This window comes from Rhinolophus sinicus, chromosome 15, assembly GCF_057876585.1.
Source record: "Rhinolophus sinicus isolate RSI-liver-muscle chromosome 15, RSI-T2T, whole genome shotgun sequence".
Taxonomy (NCBI): Eukaryota; Metazoa; Chordata; class Mammalia; order Chiroptera; family Rhinolophidae; genus Rhinolophus; species Rhinolophus sinicus.
The window spans coordinates 60944653-60957978 of NC_142515.1; the positions used below are offsets into that span (position 1 = coordinate 60944653).

Below are 13326 nucleotides of genomic sequence, written 5' to 3' on the forward strand. Positions count from 1 at the left end.
CCACAGATCACAGCTCAGAGCTTCACTTGCTGAGAAAATGTAAGTATGTGGGTTATGCACATGCTTCTGCTTTGCTTGTTAAGCATCTAAACCATTTCAATCACAGTGTGCTTTGGTTTCATGTCGGGAAGAACTAGACTAACAATGCGAACAGGACTTTTGTCTCCAGGAACAAATAGAGCATCTCACGTCTGCATAATGATTGGTTCTAGAAGAAGATGGAAGTTATATATATATATATATATATATATATATATATATATATATATATATATATATATATATATATATATTCCATAAAAGTTACATACATATTCCATAAAAGAATTTCCTCCCAGAAAGTTCCCAAGAGGCCATGCTATGAGATGTATGCTTCCTGTCTAGACGCAGAGCCCCATGGGAGGGCATTCTCCTCTGCATCCAGATTCCAGCCGGCCCTGAGTAAACCTGTGAGGCACTGGGCCAGAGAGATGACTGGCTCACCTGGGATCTGCTGAAGGCGACCCACGTGGAGAGGCAGCACTCCAGCCCAGCCGATAAAGAGATTCCAGAAGCCACATAGCTCATCAAGTCAAACCTGACTGGTCCCGAACTAGCAGATTCTGATGAATGACCCAGAGTGATCCCTTTCATCCCTGAGACTCGGGTCTTAATTGCTGCCTTTGTCTTCTCTGGAAGGCCAACTGGGAAGAATTCATCAAAGCAACTCGCTCTACCCTGTGTACATTGACTTGCCTTCAGCCAAACCTTTGTAAGAATCTACTCTGCTGGCGGCATTGGGGATTCAGTGATAAGCTGGATTCTGGCCATGTCCTCTAAAGACTCATGGTCTAGTGGTCACCTTCACTCATGGTTCATTTTGCTTCCCACGAGTTCTTTCAAATCTCTCAGCCTCCTCCAAGCTAACACGTAACATAATCCATCAATGAAAATATAGTGTATACCCAAAAGCACATCTGCTTGCCAGTGTACCCACAATGGAGTCCAGAGACCTATAGAAACTGTCAGTGAGGCTCACGGACTGTCTCTACCTCCAACTACCCTTCTCCAAACAAAACAGGCCTATCATACACAACACCGATATTCATTGCTGAGGAGGAGACACTGCATAAAGAAAGCAAACAAAAACATGTGCCCTTGAGTGTTTATCATGAATCCTGGAAAATACATTAGGCAAGTCAAATACAGAGGGGTAAGCTGGAGGAAAGAGCCTGTGCAGAGGGAAGGAAGCAGGGGTTGACCTGGGGACCACACTGCAGGTCTCCTTAGGAAAGGACATGGGGGGAAGAAGCACAGACCTGAGCTCATCTGACAGAGGGAAGGTGGGGCCCCACTGTAGCTGCTGAATCCTGGAGACCATGTTGGAGCCGCCAAATGCCTGCCCCTGACTTTTTCCCACCTTATTTTATCCTAGCCATCACATATGGTAAACAGAAAACAACTGTCATAAGAGTAACAGGACTTTTGTCTTCAGTGGGGTCATGCTGTAACAGGAAACAATCATGCTGAATATTTCTGGCTCCTAAGGGTAAATCTACATACAATTTAGAGAACACTTCCGTCATTAACCAGAGGCCACGCTAGGGTCACTGGGGTCCATGGGTCAAAGCTTTACAAGAGACCGTACCTTTACATTGCAGACTTCCAGAACATCCGTGAGTGTCCCAACCTGAGCACTACTGACTGGCCTTACTGAATCAGATCCTGACCACCAGTTAAGGATCTTTGCCAGGGCCACGTGCATGATGGAGTCATTGGATGCAAAGGGCTTTGGAGCCAGACGGTCTTAATAAAGAATATCGAATGCACCATTTAATAGCTCTATGACCTTGAACACACGATTTAACCTCTTGAGGCTCCCTTTTCCTAGCTATAAAATGGGGATGATAATAATTGCCAACAGGGTTGTTGATAAGGACTAAGAATGGTAACAGATGTAAAATGCTCTGACAAGTGTCTGGCATATAATGGTGATCAAGCAATGGTGGCTGTTACCCCTTCACTCCCCATAGAAAAGGAAACCCTGGAAGAGGGAGGTCTGTTCTGGAGGAGGACACAGGCATCCAGGGAAGTTCATGCTGGTCCAGGATGTGATACCGAGCTGAGGGGGGCACAGCCACGCTCTTGGTGAGGCTGCTCCAGTGCGGCTCTGACAGAGGTGCCCTTACCTGACCCCTCCTGTGACATGAAGTAAACCCTGGGTTCCAGTGCCCCAGCAATGCTCTGGGGTGGCATTCTGAAGTAAATCCCAGCCCTGAACAGGGGGTCAAGAAGGATAGACAGAGGGCTCTAGGGGTGAATTGATATGTAGGGGAGAGAAAAGGAACCAGGTTGGAAACAAAAACAGAGCACTTTGGAAGACTGGCAACAGAGAAACGCCGGCTCTCCAATTTGGAGGAGTCACCACAAAAATAAATCCAGCAGCAGACATGGAAAGATCCTTTCTCTGGAACAAAAGGAAACTGGACTTTGAAGAACCTGTAGAGTGGCTGGCAAAACTTCCTAAGAACCAAGGAGGACTCATGCAGGCGCTGAAGAATAGGGATGAGGGTGTCATGTCCCTTCTGCTAATTCCCAGCACAACCACAGGTAAATGACACAACCCGAGGTAAATGACAGTTACTGTGCATGTCTCCAAGTGGCCCATGTGGACGTTGAGATAAGATGTGAATTTATGGAGGAAAACCATGAAAAGTGGGCCATGCAAGTAGTTACTACTGATTCTACCTGCAAAATTATTAAAATAAGCCACCCAAAATTATTTCAGCCATATTAGCACCGAGCTAATAAAGAAATGCACATCATAAAAGAATAAATTACCGACATAATAAACCTTGCATCTTCTAAAGTGAGGCCATTAGAAATTGATTGGTTAATTTAGGAGAAGCTAAGGCCACAGCCCTGATGAAAGCATGCACTAGGAAACACCATCTAGAGCCAGCTCTGTTAATAGCCTGCTGGGGTCACACGGGCTGCCCTGGTCAGTGCTTCCTGAATAGATGTGTGGGCAGAGAGGATTCTTCAGGAGAGCTAGGGTATGTGGTTACAGGCCACTCCCGTGCGATGCCCATAACGTGGAGGAGGCCATGGTGTAATCAGTGAAGAGCTGACCAGGCCACAGTGGAACCTTGGCATTCCCACTCCTCCTAAGGCCAAACCAGTGGGATGGCCATTCAATGGGAGAGACTTCCCACTCGACCGCTTTAAGTGGTTACAATGATCCCACCCCCACCAGGGGCGTGTGAACACACACACACACTCCCACACCTTTACACTCACATGTGCACACATACGCAGATGCACACACTCACATACATACTTTTGCACACACACATATCCATACACATACACATCATGACCTAACCCTAACCCTCACATACATACACGCTCATACAGATGGATATTCACAAAAACACACACATACTGTTATGCAGACACCCTCAAACAGTCGCATAACACACACACCTTCAACCTCCTGCGTGAAATGCAGCCTGTGTCCCCTCCTCATTCCTTTGCCCCACCCCCTCTGCACCCCATTTTCTAGCTCACCCTAATCTCTCCAGCCCCCAACCCTGCCTGACTGGCTGCCTTCCCTTACCCCGCAACTCAAATGCCTGATACATCTTCTTTTTGGCTTTTGACTTCCATGTGGGCTCAGGTCTAGATTCTGTCTCTGATTCCTGGTTCCCACCTGCTCCAGGTGAGCACCTTGGCAGGTCAAGTCCCACTCTCTGACCTCCTCTCTTGGCACAGTGGAGCCCTGGAATTCACTCCAGCGCCCCTTGTTAGAATTAGACCTGAAAGGATTACTCCAAACTTTCCTAAGGGGCAAGGGGCTCACTGCCAGCCGCCGCCTCACCACTCTGGGCTCTTACCTCGTTCACAAAGACCCAGTGGCTGTCCTTGGAAGCCAGGTTGGTCTCCACCGCCTGCAGAGAGAAAAAGAAAACAAACATAACATGAACAGAAGCAAGCCAGAAGCTGGCAGACTCACAGGATGATTGTTGAGATGGGGTTTGATAAACATTGTTCTTGGCGAATGTTTTCCTCACAAAACAAGCCATCCCCCTGGGGCCAGCTCTGGCTGCCTTAGCTACAAGACAAGTCATTTGAACACAGACATCTGATTCCTGCTGTTCAGAGCTCTCAGGCGCCAGCCCCAAGCAAGGGCAGAAACTCTGGTTCCTGTGGCATCACAGGGACCCAGGCCTGGACACCCCTCCCTGCCCAGAGAATGCCTGCAAACTCCTTTCTGGAGGGGCCTTTAGGGGATGAGTTTCATCACTGCAGAGGTGAACGGAGGCACGAGGATCGGAAATGTGGAATGAGGGGTTTGCGGCGGCTGTCCAGCCATGCTGAAGACAGCAGCTCACGGCTGAAACTCTGAGCTGCCTTTGGTTATTTAGGACTCAGAAAACTGGCTCTTTCTAGCTCCTGGGCAGTGACCCCACTCCTGTCATCCTCTCTTATAGCGCTTTGCTCTATTTCTTTATAGCACTTGCCATTTCTGTGCTTGAATAGTTGTCTGTTTATTTATTTCTTGTTGCCTATCTCCTCTACCACATTGGGGTCTCCACGAGGTCAGGAGCCACATCTGTTTTGCTCACAGTTGTGTCCCAGAACCTTATACTATAATCAACACATAGTAGGTGGTTAGTATAGTTCAATAAATGTTGTTGAATATATGAATAAAGTGTTGGAGGGCAAAGCAGATAGGACCCAGTTACTTATACTATTTCTCATGTTTTTATGAGTGTGTTTTTTTTTCTCCTTTAATTGGAAAGCCAACAGGTTGAAAGAAGTAGAAGAAACTGATAGTTTCCAAGCATGTTCTGTTAAAATACTTGCATTTGGCGTGTGCCAAGCACTTGCTGAGCGCCGAGCACTGTGCCAGGCCACCTAGGAACCTGGCAGAGAGTTAGCAGATTGTAGTCTTCTTTTCTTTGTTTTTGTTTTTGTATTTGTATTTTTATAAAGTAATTTTTACTATTTTTATTTGAAAAAATATAGGAAAATAAAAATGTTCACTATCATTCCATAACCCTGCCCGTTAAAAAAAAAAAATGTGCTAAAGTATAAATGTCCCATTATCCCTCCTAACTCATCCCCTAGAGATCATTTGAGATGTCCCCATCCAGAAGTATTTAGTCACATCTGCAGGCATATATCTATGTACACATATCAGACAGTTTTTTCATCAAAATGGGATCATGAAATATGTATCAGGATATAACTGTCATTTGTGACTTGTTTATGTATCGAGAATAGCTTTTCTCATTAGTATAAGGAGAGCTGACTCAGTCTCCTTAACACACGCCTCCACCAGTGGCCCAGCCATATGTGGGACCCAGGTCATCGCCCTGTTATCACACAGGGTTCTGCTAGAACCTCACTTACACAAACGACAGACAGGTTTGCTGACCAACACAAGAAGCATGTGGAAACAGAGGTGGGGGGGTGCCCAGGCGGCTCTAGCATCCCACTTCTTTACAGACCGCGCGCCATATAACACCAAGGGTTGGCACGGGGCCCCTTCCAGGGCAATGTCAGGGTGGAAGACACAGACTCCTTCTGTAGTCTATGAATAAGAGGATGCCAGCCTCTGTGAAGACAAGTGGGGACAGGAGTCTGCCCTGGTCTGGGTACGTCATGGCACCATGTCCTGAAGACACTTTCCACCCCATTCTACAGCTCAATAAAGCAGGACCTCTGCACAGAAGCTGAAAGGACTTGAGACGTTCAGAAGGGGAGGAGACGGGAGAGCAGCACAGGGTGGAGTCACACCACCCAACCCAGAGTCTCTGTCCAACTCGCAGACTTTCACGAGGACCTGCAGAAGCCCAGAGGCCTGAGAAGGGGGTGGGGGAGGGAGACGTGAACACAGATACCCTGAGAACCGTCTGCAGCACATGGCTGGGCTCCGGCTTGTTTCCATCCCCAACACCTTCATGCTCACACAGAGGACGTCCATGACACACTCATCAAACCCGAGCATGACACAGAGTTGGAGGAGGTCAGAACGTCTCAGAAAGCCAGAACACTGAACTGCAGCTGAAGAGATGGGGTTTAACCAGGCTGCACTCCAAGTCCTACACGTGGTTCCCAGGGCCAGAAGGGCAAACGGGGAGATGAGAACCGAAGGCAACACCGCGAGTAAAGACCCATGAAAATGAAGGAGGCTACGGGTCTCTTCTGCCCCTTGAGGGGTTGACTTCTTGGCCACCCTGCTTGATGGAGGACACTGAAGAATGGAATCGATCAGGGAGTAAAAAGGTGTAAACCGATGACCAGTTAAAGTGACCAGGGATGCTTAGGGGACAGAAGAGTATAAATACCTTTAAACTGTATTGCAATACCTTAAACGCATGAAGAATTGCCACGTGCAAGAGAGACTGGAACTACTTTGCAGCCTTTGAGAGAACTGATTCAGGATGAAGGTCTCCAGTAATCAGGGAGGCAGATATCAGCTCAGTGTAAAAGAGAACTTTCGGACTTTCCAAGTCATTCAAGATATAACAGGCTGCCTTGGGAGACAGGAGTTCCCATGGGAAGTGCCTGAGTGGAAGGTGGACAGCAGTGCCCCAACAGGTACTAAAGTTTCACCATGGTGGTTTGCCATGGGTGAGACTCCATCAGGCAGTGACATCCTGAAGCAGTGACTCTCAAGTCTGGCAGCCTGGATGTTGCTCTGCAAACCTGGCCAGGAGCTTCCCGGGTACAATCTGAAACTGGCACACACACACATAGGGCAGTGAGAGACTGAAGAAAAAGGCAGGCCACTCCAGGTTGGCAGGTGTCAGGTTTAATAAGCAAAGGAACTTACTGACAAGGCTTGTCTTGGGCAGCTGCAGGACAGTAGTTTTCCACACCTGCCTGCCAGCATCTTCAAATTTATATAGAGGCCTTAACTGGGTTCAGTTATGCACAGAGGGGGCCTTAACTGGGTTCAGTCATGCACCCAGTCCAAATAGTCTCAACACCACATTTCTATCGCAAGGCTGTGTCCTTGGGCAGCTTCTACCACCAGGGAAACAAGCAGAGCACATGTTCCAAGCAAAGGCGAGGAAATGGGAAGCCTCCAATTGCCCGGGTCCAGCTTGTGGGTGAAATCACTGGTCACATCTTCTCAATGACCTTCCCCAACAATCTAAGGACCTCTTAGAGAGCTTTCTAAAATGTGGACCCCTGAGAACCACTCCTAGGAATCCTAAATTTACTGGGAATGGTGATGTGCCTGCGATCCTGTTGTTTCAGAGCTCCGACCCCGACTCTTGTTCTCCAGGACTGGAAGTCCTGCTCCAGCATGTGTAGTTCTGTGAACCTGAAGGTGTGAGTACACCTATGCAGGTGAGAGCACCTCTACCTGTCCCCACAGGAACCAGCAGCACAGAGGACCTGACTCAGTTGTGGGCGCTTCCCAGGGAGCAGGTGGGAGCCTTGGCTACTCAAGAGAGAATTCACACCTGATCTCGGGCTCATGCACAGAGAATATTGATGCAGAGAATTGATCAGAAAACCCCACAGGACAACTGGCCAACTTTCCTGTCCTACTTTCCCTCACCAATTAAGCATCAGCTAATTTGTTAAGCTTCTTTTCCCCACACAGAGATAAATAGCACTTGGCTGCAGCCTTTTCCAGAGGGTGCAACTCACACAGAAGCTGAGATGGATGGTGAGGAGAAGCTACTGCAGATTTAGCAAGAACACGCCCCCCCCCTCCACTTCCTAATTAGTGGAGAGCTGCCAGCTCTGTGGGAAGAGCCCTAAATGCTCACAGCACCACTAATGCCCCTTCTACGTGCTCTTTTCCTTCTTTCTCCCCAACCATGAGGCAGGTGGAGGCCAGTCTTCTCTTTCATTGCAGAGTGAGCCAGGTAAGGAGGAGGCAGGGAGGCAGAGCGTGTTCGAATCCCAGTATGGCCATCACTTAGCTGAGTGCTCTAGTGTGAACTACTCCGCCTCTTGGAGCAGCAGTTCCACACCTAAAAGGCATTCAAATACCCACGATGCTGTCAAAGCTCTGCCCAGGTCCCTGCAAGTCCCAGTAGGATCTTTGAACACACTGGTTCCTGTGCTCGCTCACTCCCAACGGCAGATCCCCTGGCTCAGGCTGCCGGAACCCTGCTTGGCAATCACCTGGGAATTTATCCCTCTTACCAAGCACTGAGGGTGTCGCGTATACAAATCTCAGCTGTGCTGTTCCCTGATGGGGACTGCTCCATGTGCGAGCTCATCCGTTTCCAGAATTCCTCTGTAGGATGCGCCAAAACTGCTTCACTTGACCTCACACCCTCCCTGGCTTCTTTCACTTCGCTATCTCATGTTCCCATTCCCCTGCTGTCTTCCTTTAATTCCCCTGGGAACACTTCTTAATAAATCATTGTCACACAAATTCTCACCTCAAAGTCTGCTTCTGGGAACCCAACCTGAGACCAACACCTCCCACCCTCGAGGGATTACTCTAAGAATTAAATGAAATTACACATGAAGCTTCCAGGCCAGAAAGAAGCTCAGTCTAGAAGAACAGTTAACACGAAGGTCACCCCCCCATTCCTTCCCCTGATGTCGCCTACCTGGTTGGCATTCTGTGGTCTCCTTTGCATCACCTGTCACGCATGCCTTCCTTCATTCAACAGGCTGGGCCGGCCGCACACCAGCAGCGGGCCTAACTCTGCTGGATACAGGTGTGTGCCAGGAGCCTCGTCCCTGCCATCATGGAGCCAACAAAGGCAAGAAGACTGGCAATAAACACTCATGGCCAGTGTGGTGAGCACTGCCTCCTCCATGAATCCACAGACCCTCAAAACAGCACAGCACCAGGCCTCCCCTCATCTCCACCACACCTGAGTCTACAACTGCGGAACCATCAGCAACTGCAGAGAAGCACTGAGCCAACCAAACAATAAAGAGCAGCCCCTTTGTTCCATGGATGAGGTGGGCAGGGAGTGGGGCTAGCCACCTGCTCAGGGGGCACTCCCAGTCACTCACCTTCAGCACATAGGAAAGCCGGATCCCTGCAACTGGGCTTCTCCCCTGGAGCTGGGCACCATAAATGTGGGGCAACCTTCAAAACAATGCAGTAGGCAGAGGAGGCCTGAGCAACTACAGGAGCTCCACACAGAGGCTGTGGAGCCAGGAACTAGGTCTCCATGACCCTGAGGGATCGCTGCAGGGGCGCAACACCAGGGCACAGCAAGGCTGTCCAGTTCAGTTGCTGTGAGTCCCACACGCCCTTGCCAAGCCATCAGAGACCATCTGCCTGGCTCCTGTGGTCCATCAATAGATTGGCAAACACAGAACTTTAGAAGAAGAGCCAAGGAGGTAGGAACTTCCAAAGGATCATGCTGACTCCTGTCTTAGCCCCTTTAGATATAAAGGAGACCCAAGATGCTTTAGGTGGCAGGTAGCCCATGGAAAGGGCTGGGAGGGTGGACATGGGCAGCCAGCGGGGCGAGACATCATGTTCAGAGGCACAGCTGGATGGCTACACCTGTCCTGACAACCCCTATTAAAGGAAGCAGAAGGCAGCTGTCCTTCCCACACCTGGAGAAGGGAATATGTTCCCTTGTCTGTGAACAGCAACCCTGTCTGAACCTCAGGGGGCCTTTTCCCATGGCCAGTGGCATCAACAGAGCTGGAGGATAAGTGATACAGGACTCCAACATGCCATTCTGTAGGCCCGCTGTGGGCCAGGGGAATATTTGGATACTGTCCTGGCCATCCAGTCACCCTGATGCCACCACAGTTTCCATAGGGACGCAGACCAAGCCCCAACTTCTGGCTCCCAAACACTCTGCACAGAAAGCAGCCCCTCGTGCTGACAGGAACAATATATATATACACAGGCCAGCTCACCTAGACAGGACCCTGGGCGCTGAAAATGTCCCCTTGACCATATAGAGATGAGAATCAATTCTAATAGCAAAACACCTAGAGGGAGGCAGAGAAGACAGGGGTTCTGAGGGATTGGAGGAAGCATCTCCAACACCTGGTCCCTGTCCTCTGTGTTCTCCACCTTTCACCAGGACCAAGTGCAAGCCATTGCCAAAGGCGATGGGGGTCTGCTTTCATCAAGCCCTCAGCCAGACACTGCAATACAGCATCTCCTCCACTTCACAACCCACATAGCCCACTTACCTCTCAATGCCCTAACCAGCAGGCAGCATTTTCGTGCCCATTTCACAGACAGGAAACTGAGACCTAGATCTAGACTTGTATTGTGCACAGGTCCCTCAGCTAATACTTGGCAGAGATTGGATTTGAACTCAGGTCCATCCGTCTCCAAAGCCTGGGTGCTTTTCATTTAGTCATGCTGATCCCCAAAACGCAGGAACAACTGTCAGTGCAAGTGGACAAGTCCCTGACGATGGGAGAAAAATTATCATTTTTCCCATTACTGAGAAAACACCACTATGAGCAGCAGTGCCTTCCTTCTCCAGGTTAGCTTATTCTCATAAGCCTGAGACCATTATTCCGCTTGCATTTCTTCAGTAGGGTCTGTTTCATTTTATCTTGGCCTAAAGGAATACTAAACGGAGTGGAAGAAACTGCCACATGGAAGCCTTCCAGCCACATTGCTGAGAATTTATTTTACAAACTGCAAATGCCACTGATTACTTATGTATGTGTTAATTGTTGGCCACTTGTCTAGGCACCCTCCCCCCAATACTGGGAGCTTGAGATAAAGAAAGCTTGTCGACAATTAGCATCTTTTTGAAACCCCAACTCTAATACTTCAGAATGTTCCCCCCGTGGAGCCCAGGGCCTGGCGTTTTTCCCAAGGACAGATGTGGAGCTAAGTTTAAAGCCCCACTGCTGCCTGGGCAACAAGGTGCTATTCAGGAACAATTCTCTCTGTGCTACATCACCCCTCCAAAGCATGAGGGAGTGTAAGCCCCCCTCCCCCATTTGCAAGGAAGGGGAGAAGCTGACTGCAAGACAATGGTGATTTTTTTTAATTAAAATTTATTGGGGTGACAGAGCTCATTTACAAAGTAGTCACCATGCGGCCCAGGTCTCAGAAGCAATGACAGAACCATGAGGAAACCATGGATGCCACTGAACTATCTCGGGTCACTCCGGGCTTCCCAGGGCCTGTTTTCTCAGGAAAAGAACCCGAGATTCCAGCCCAGCTTCTTCTCTTTACCCCGGCCTTGTGTCCAGAAACTGAAGGGGACTTGCTTTCACCAGAAAACTGCCTTAATGTTCTCCTCAAGTTTGTGGCTCCTATTCTGAAGCCATCATTCTCCTAGACACCACTGGGGAATCTCAAACACTATGTGGGTCTCTTTTCCAGTTTCTTCTCCCAGACCCCTACTGACCAAGTGTGAGTTATCTGTTCCCAACTCATTCATCGTTCTGCTGGAACTTTCTTGAAGCCAAGGGCCCTCACCTTTGGGGGAAGCAGGAAACACAGCCACCTGAGCACATGTATCTGTGGGGTGAGGGGTGGGAGCTTGAAGATAGTGGAGACAAGGCAGTTACCCCCAGCTACACAAGGCCATCTGGGGAAGGTGTGGCAGAATCAACCCTTTGTATCTTCCAAACACATCTCTGGGGGATGCAAAGAAGGCTCTTTTGCTGAGGGAAATCTGAGCCTGCACAGGGCAGGAGCCGGCTGGAAGAGGCTGGAGGTGAGGGCTGTTTCGGGCTGGGTGCATTCACTCGCCCTGAATGGTTCCTCCTCCACCTGGACCCCGAGCTAAGCCCTCCACACATGACACCTCACTGATGGGGAAACCTGCCCAAAATCTCCCAGCAAGTCAGTGCAACTGGCAATGTACTTTCTAGTGTTTCATTCCAGCTTGGGACTGAGAGAAGACACACTTACACTCACATTTTGGGTAGATGTTTAATGCAAAGCACCAGCTGGGCTAGAAGGCAATGCAGACAATGGTGAGGCCTGGACAGTGGACCTGGGGAGCCCTGGGGCTTCTCTATACAGTTGGATTCTGGAGTTTCCTGCCACCCCCACCCCCCAGAACTCCTAAGTCAGGTGGCCTCTGGTTGCCAAAGGATTTCTGTATATGGAGAGCAGCCTCCAGTCCCTCACTAACAGGTGAGCTCCTCCAGGGCTAAGGCCTGGTCTAGTTACCACACAGCCCCTTGCCCAACAGCAAACTTTGAAAGACGTCTGTGGAATGAATGAATGGGTGGATTCACACTCTTCCATGTTTCCCTAATGCTCAGTATGACGAAGGCCAGGGACATAAATAGGAAGCCCCACACAGTGAGAAGGGACATCGACATGCAGGCAGTCTTGCTTTGCACAGTAGCATAGTAACAGAAACCCAGCATACGGGACCTGTGTCCTCACCTTCTACTTCGTTTTCGGTTAACACTGTGCCATGCAAAGTAAGTACTGTCTGTATTTGAAAATTGCACTCTTGTCCTAGAGAACCTGAGAAGGAAACAAAGTGAACTTGAAAGGTGGATAAGTGCAAGATATTGTGACCTTTGGAAACTGATGGAAACACGATCAAATTTTAGAGGTTTTCTACAGGGGTATAATTGTTTCTTCATTTGTATTGAGCGCTAAACCTCCTGATACAAGTGCTCGTATATCCTGCTTAACAACGTAGTAAGTTCGGGACCATTTTGGTCAATCAATGCCATTTAAGAATTATTAGGGGAACACTGGAGAGAGTGTTCATCATTTAATTTTTTTTTTCAGAAAAACTATGACATTGCTATTGAAAAAAGAAAGCATAATTGATTAAATACATGTAATACTCTGAAAGATGTGAACAATTTCTAGTCAGTCATTAGAACCCCCTGGCCTTAGTCCTAACTGTTTACCTGAGGCAAACAGCTCTTCCAAACTGGCTTCTCACTTTGTGCAGAGGGCAGAAGTGCCAGCTCGCAGCCTCTGGAGAGGAAGATTCATTACACATCATTTGTGGATCCTTCAGATGAAATAGAGACAGGTTCCAGGGCTGTGCAGAAAGTACAATTTACTGTAATAAAAACTGAGAATATGCTACATGCGGACAATTTATGAAGAAACGTTAATATCAGCAGAAAAATGAAATGGAGTTTGCTCACAGGCACGATCTGTTTAATGAGATCAACTGAGAGAAGTGAAGCCAGGCAGTGCCAATGGTACCAGCTGATGGATACTTGGGTTTTAACCATAGTGGAATTATGATCCATAATTCCCCTGCCACCTGGAGGGCACAGAAGCCAAATAAGGCCCTCCATGTTCTCACTCGCACACACCCAGGCTATGTCCTGACGGGAAGCCACGGGAGACAGCTTCTCTATCCCATTTTGTCGCAAGGAGAAAGGCATTCCCGGCCCGTGGCCACAGGGATGCTACCACACAAT

The 13326-nt window shown here is 48.8% G+C and overlaps 1 protein-coding gene across 1 annotated transcript in view; it reads right to left on the reverse strand.

The window, feature by feature from the left end:
- Positions 1 to 13326, reverse strand: part of GRID1 (glutamate ionotropic receptor delta type subunit 1) — a 702359-nt gene that overhangs the window by 270206 nt on the left and 418827 nt on the right. Inside the window, exon 5 of the mRNA XM_074339722.2 lies at positions 3876 to 3929. Within this exon, the coding sequence (XP_074195823.2) occupies positions 3876 to 3929 (54 nt within the window). The remainder of the gene's footprint in view (positions 1 to 3875; positions 3930 to 13326) is intronic.